This window comes from Lepidothrix coronata, unplaced genomic scaffold, assembly GCF_001604755.1.
Source record: "Lepidothrix coronata isolate B3197 unplaced genomic scaffold, Lepidothrix_coronata-1.0 Scaffold122, whole genome shotgun sequence".
NCBI classification, from domain to species: Eukaryota; Metazoa; Chordata; class Aves; order Passeriformes; family Pipridae; genus Lepidothrix; species Lepidothrix coronata.
The window spans coordinates 2,130,648-2,136,137 of record NW_016690302.1 but is presented as its reverse complement, the minus strand read 5'-3'; the positions used below and the strand labels follow the sequence as shown (position 1 = coordinate 2,136,137).

The window sequence follows — 5,490 nt, the reverse complement described above, 5'->3', positions numbered from 1 at the left end:
GTATTGGCATAAGCTGAGAAAAACCTGGATTTCTGCTGGATCAGCCCAGGGAGCAGTGAGAGGAAAAAGGGCTGGGACAGCGTTCTTGGCTCCTGGAGATCCGTGCCAGGAGCTTTTCCCAGGATTTGGGAAGGGCCGTGTCGGTGAAGTTCACCCGGAGCCGAAGCTCCTCGTTCCGCCCTGTGGGAAAGCAAATTCCAACGCTGCTCTTCCCCGTTTTTTAGGAATACATGGATCCCATGAACGAGTACAACGCCCTCAACGAGGCCAAGCAGATGATTGCAGTGGCAGATGAGAATCAAAACCACCACCTGGAGCTGGAGGAGATCCTGAAATACAGCGAATATTTCACCGGCAGCAAACTCATGGACTACGCCCGCAACGTCCACGAGGAATTCTGACCCTGCTCGCTCCTCCAGAGCTCTCAAGCACTTTCTGGCTTTCAAAAAAAAAAAAAGAGAGAGAGAGGGGGGAAAAAAAGGAATAAATCCAAGCCCCCAAAACAGACAGAAAGTTCCTTTGCTGCTAATCTGTGTCCTTTGCCTCCGGTGTGTTGTCCCAGACTTCCAACCTTCCGTCCGTCCACGGGATCTTGCTGCCTTTGGGGTGAGGGGAAACCAGGCCAGGAAGAGTGGGAGAGGTCCTGGAATGCCTCAGTTCCCCCTGGATTGGGCAGGAATTCCAGCTGAAGTTCGGCAAATGGTGTTTGGGGGAGGCTTCTGAAATGTTTCACTCGTTGCCCTCGTAGCTGCTGATCCCTGGGAATCCCAGATAACAGGGAGATGTGGGGTTTTTGGGAAGGGAGTGGCGGTTCCAAGGCGTGTTCTGACCTCCTGGGAACACCCACGGGATATTCCACTGATCTCCCAGTGTTTTCTCAGCCTAGTTGGGAATTTAATCCAAGTTTTCCCCCCATCACTCAATTATCCTTCAGGACCGTGGGGAGGAATTCATTTTAAAGGTTCCACAGAAGCTTTTTTGCGTCTACCTAAAAATAAACCTGGTTGTAGCACGACAGGCTTTGTGTTGGGGGGAGATGGGGGAGAATTCAAATTATGGCTGGAAAAAAAAAAATCAGATTTTTGCTCTAAAACGAAACCAAGGGGGGAAAGTTTCCCAGAGCAGTGGGATTGCCCTGAGGGGTGTGATGGCTCCTGGACTTAAAACTCCCTGCTCAGACTGGGAAAATCACTTGTCTCTCTGCAAATTGGAGCTGAACTGCAGGTGCTGAAGGGGAGGAATTCCAGGCTTTGCTTGGGAAGCCCTTGGATCAGCCTGGCTCTGGGTAAATCTCGGAGAGCATCTTGGCTCACGTCCACTCCTGCAAAAATAGAACAGTTATTTTTACTCTGGTTCCATCTTTACTGTAAAGAAAAAGAAAACCCCTCTTTCTGAAGGGTTCCTGCAAGTGAGATGTTATATTTGATTAAATTTATTCTCTTAATATAATGTAAATATAAGTGTTGCTGGTTCTGTTTCACTCTTCCTTCTCTTTATTCTTTATTTTTTTGTTTGTTTGTTTTATTAAATGGCTTGTATAAGAGTCTTTTTATATCCATATCTCTCTTTTTTCTTTTTTTTTTTTTCCCTATTAAATATTTTTCTCCCTTTGGAAACGGTGCTGGGTTCAGGTTTGTGGGGAAAAACGAAACCCTTGGGAAGAGAGAAATTAAAATACAATTTTAAAAATGGAAGAGAGGGATAAATTCCATTGATAACCTCTCATTAAAACGAGCTTAAAGACAGAAATTTTAGTAATATCTGTTGATAAATGTATGTCCTGAACTTTAGCTGTTAATATATGCCAAGATCATTAAAATTTGGGAATTAGATGATGCTTAAACCACCTTAATTAACCTGACAACATGAGCAGGGAACCCCTTGGAAAAGGGATCCACGAGGTTATTTCTGGCTTGGAATGTTAGGTTCAAACTATTCCAGTTCGTCAGGAAACTTCTTTTTAAGAATTCAGGTATTTTATCTGTGTTTTTCTATTTTGTATTTGATATTAATAATTTCTGTTGGGCTCGGGATGATCCCGAAATGGGCAGAGCTTTGGCTGCTCCCTGCCTGCAGTGAGCAGGGAAAGGGGACTTTTGGAAAGAAAGATTTCAAGCTCTAACTTCTTTTCCATAGGGGTTGTCTTCCCAAATCCTTGGAAAAACGGGAGAAGTAGTAAAACAGTTGCTGTTTTGCCTCTCCCAGAAATTTAGGAGAGAAAAGAGAAAGCGGCAGCTCCGGATAAATCCCACCGTGACGTCGCCGTTCAGCCTTCCCAAAGCCTGCAGGAAAACTGCAATTCCAGAATTCCTGGCCTTCCAAGCAAGTCTCCTCGGCACCTCTGGATGTGACTTGGGAAGCCTGGCTGTGGTTTTTAATCTAAATTAAGCCTAAATCAGAGATTTGCTCCCTGTGGGACGTCTTCGCTCCAGTCTCGGGAAGCCCGAAAATTTCATTCCTTGCCCAAAGGAGTCAAATTCTGAGAGACCAAACAATTAAATTTAATAATTCTTAAGGTGTTCCCTGCTTTTTCTGCCTGTTGGTGTCGGGTGGGGGCACGGCTGCGATGCCAGGGAGCTGCTCAGCCTCTTCCATCCCTGCTTTTCCTGCTTTTTCCTGGCGTTCCCAGCCTGGCCTTTGCCGCTCTTTTGGAGTCGCCACGTGGAGAGCTAAGAATAGAAACCTCCTCAAAATGCAATTCAGCATCTTACCTTCCTGCCTGTGAATCTTTTCGGTGATGAACTTCACAAAAAAAAAAGAAAAAAACCCTCCCCGGGGCTCGGGGTGGTGTGGGAAGAAGGAAAGGGGGGGGTGGGAAGAAGGAAGGGGGCGTGGAAAACTCGCCGGGAATTTCCCAGCGCCCGAAATATCAATTTGCTCTGGTGGCCCCGGGGCTGCGAAATCGCTTCTCCCCGAGCACCCAAACCGGGCTGGGATGGTTATGGCACGTCCAGGGGGGAATTCTCCTGCTGTTTTCTTGCTCCTGCTGGTCGCTGTTCCCAATTCCCGGGGATTGGAATGCAGGGAACGCCAATATCCGTACCGGGATAAATGCTGCAGCGACTGTGCCCCGGGTAAGTCGGGTTCTCTGGGAAATCTTATTTATTCTATCAAATATATAAATGTGTAAACCAGCTTTCTAGGAATATTTCAGGATATCAGGATTTATTTCAATGTATACAAGGATATATTTAAGGCTGGAGGAAGGATAACGTAGAGAAAATTTGGCGAGGAGCTTTTTTTCTTTCTATAACATGAAATCAGATAAATCCTTCTATGGCATAAAAAATCTTTCAGATTTTTTTTTTCTTTCTGTAACATACAAAATTTAGGAATCTGCCTTTTATTCTCTAATTTCTGTGTCACTAATGTGTCAGTCAAGGGCGTTTTCACTTTGGGAGTGTTGTCAGGAAAAAAAAAAAGTGGTGGCATTTGTGTTATTGTCCTTTATCACATAAAGAACCTCAGAAGTCTCAGATAACAACAAAAATTTCTAATTCTGTTGCTAAAGATGGTTTTTTTAAGCTTTTTTCCTTTGTGGCAGAGTTTATATTACTCCTGTTACTGGTGGGTTTTTTAAGGGGAAAAAAAAATCAATGTTCTTGGATCACAGAGATCAGCAAAGTGCAACAAGGTGAGTTTTTTTTTTTTTAAAGAAAAATACTTGATTCACTGGGCTAAAATCAGCCTTTAATCTTAAGTTTTGAGGCAGTTTGTGGCGTTATTCTCAAAATTCTTTAGAATCTGAGTGTTTGTGAACTCAAGGCACGTTTGTGGGCAGAGACAGATAAATAACACTTTATCTCTCACATTTTCTTCCCCCTTAAACTGAAAAAAAACCCTCTTATCAGGTTTTTGCATTGTTAGAAAATGTGCTGCTGTTGGGGAAACGTTTCTTCACAGTCTCTTCCTCTTGTAGATAGTAAAAATGTCATTTATTGCACATATTATGCTCCCTAATAATCCTAATTTTGCCACTCAGCCCTCAATAAAACAGAATTAGAGTGAGCAAGAACCTTGATGCTCATTCACCTGCAGGCGGGAAAATGGGGAAGCAAAATGAAGGGAACAAGCATTTTTGTCCCTGTTTGGGGTTATTTGGGCTGAATTGCATTATTTATGTATAAATATATATATTTAACTCCTGAAGGAAGGCAGGTTCTGTCACAAAGCCATTGTACTACACTGGAAGTCAAACTTATTGCTGTGCTAAAACCCTGCTTTTTTTCCTGCCTCTGCCTGCAAACTGAGATGCCCAAACCCTATGGAAAAGTGGTCTGGGGAAGGGATATTTGGGATCTACTGGGAGAATTATTTGGGGCACAAAACCTCAGCCTTTTTTCCTGCTGCTGGCTGCAAACTGAGATGTCCAAACCACATGGAAAAGTGGTCTGGGGAAAGGGATATTTGGAATCTGCTGGGAGAACCATTTGGGGAATGAAACCTCAGCCTTTTTTCCTGCTGCTGCCTGCAAACTGAGATATCCAAACTCTATGGAAAGGTGGTTTGGAGAAAGGATATTTGGGATCTCTTGCGAGAATTATTTGGGGCACGAAGCCTCAGCCTTTTTTTCCGGGCACTGGCTGCAAACTGAGATGTCCAAACCCTATGGAAAGGTGGTTTGGAGAAAGGATATTTGGGATCTGTTGGGAGAATTATTTGGGGCACGAAGCCTCAGCCTTTTTTTCCGGGCACTGGCTGCAAACTGAGGTGCCCAAACTACGTGGAAAAGTGGTCTGGAGAAGGGATATTTGGGATCTGCTGGGAGAATCATTGCCTCAGTTCTCAGGCCCTTTTTATCCCACTTCAGCTGCTCATTCCCAGTGCTGTGGGTCAGAGTTTTTTGGGATGCTGGGATGTCTAAACCCGCCGAGTGTTCTCAGGCAGAGCTGGAAGTGGGACCGTCACACTCAGGGTATTGTTTTGTCCTAATGGATGAAAATGCATTACCCTGTGAAAATGAAAATCCTAATTCAGGGGGGAAAATGGGGGGGGAAAAGAGGGTTTTGTGGTGATCCCAAGCAGCGTGTGCTCTGTGATCCCTGTTTTAGGGGAGAGGATGAGGAACCGCTGCACGGCCACGGCAGACACGGAGTGTATCCCCTGCCAGGATGAATATTTCAGCAGTGAGCACCACCACAGCTTCTGCAACAGCTGCACAGTCTGCAACACCAGTAAGGCACTGGCAGGGGGGCATTTCCTCCCACAAAGTCAGGAAGAATCAGTCTCTGTTTGCTTTCTCACCTCCCACCCAGAGTCTGGGTTGTGCCAATGTCTGATCCCTCCTGCTCTGTGCTCATGGTGGGGCCTGAAAACCCTGCAGGGTTCTTCTCTGTTCCCTGCAGGTGTTTCCACACACGGTGGGGAATTAATTTGTGTTCTCTCTCAGTGTTATGTCTTGTCTCTCACTTGCTTTTTAATCCTTTTTTTTTTTTTTTTTAGGGAGCGGGAGCGTGGAGGTGAAGAAGTGTGAGAAGACCTCGGACAGGG

The 5,490-nt window shown here is 45.0% G+C and overlaps 2 protein-coding genes across 2 annotated transcripts in view; both read left to right on the top strand.

Annotated features, from left to right (window-relative positions):
- The window catches only part of SDF4 (stromal cell derived factor 4), an 11,528-nt gene extending 9,968 nt beyond the window's left edge, over positions 1-1,560 (top strand). The window contains exon 7 of the mRNA XM_017825802.1: positions 225-1,560. Coding sequence (XP_017681291.1) covers positions 225-401 — 177 coding nt within the window. The 3' untranslated portion in view covers positions 402-1,560. The remainder of the gene's footprint in view (positions 1-224) is intronic.
- Positions 1,561-2,829: 1,269 nt separating this feature from the next.
- TNFRSF4 (TNF receptor superfamily member 4) overlaps positions 2,830-5,490 on the top strand; it is a 17,160-nt gene continuing 14,499 nt past the window's right edge. The window contains exons 1-3 of the mRNA XM_017825691.1: positions 2,830-3,074; positions 5,052-5,174; positions 5,443-5,490. Coding sequence (XP_017681180.1) covers positions 2,936-3,074; positions 5,052-5,174; positions 5,443-5,490 — 310 coding nt within the window. The 5' untranslated portion in view covers positions 2,830-2,935. The remainder of the gene's footprint in view (positions 3,075-5,051; positions 5,175-5,442) is intronic.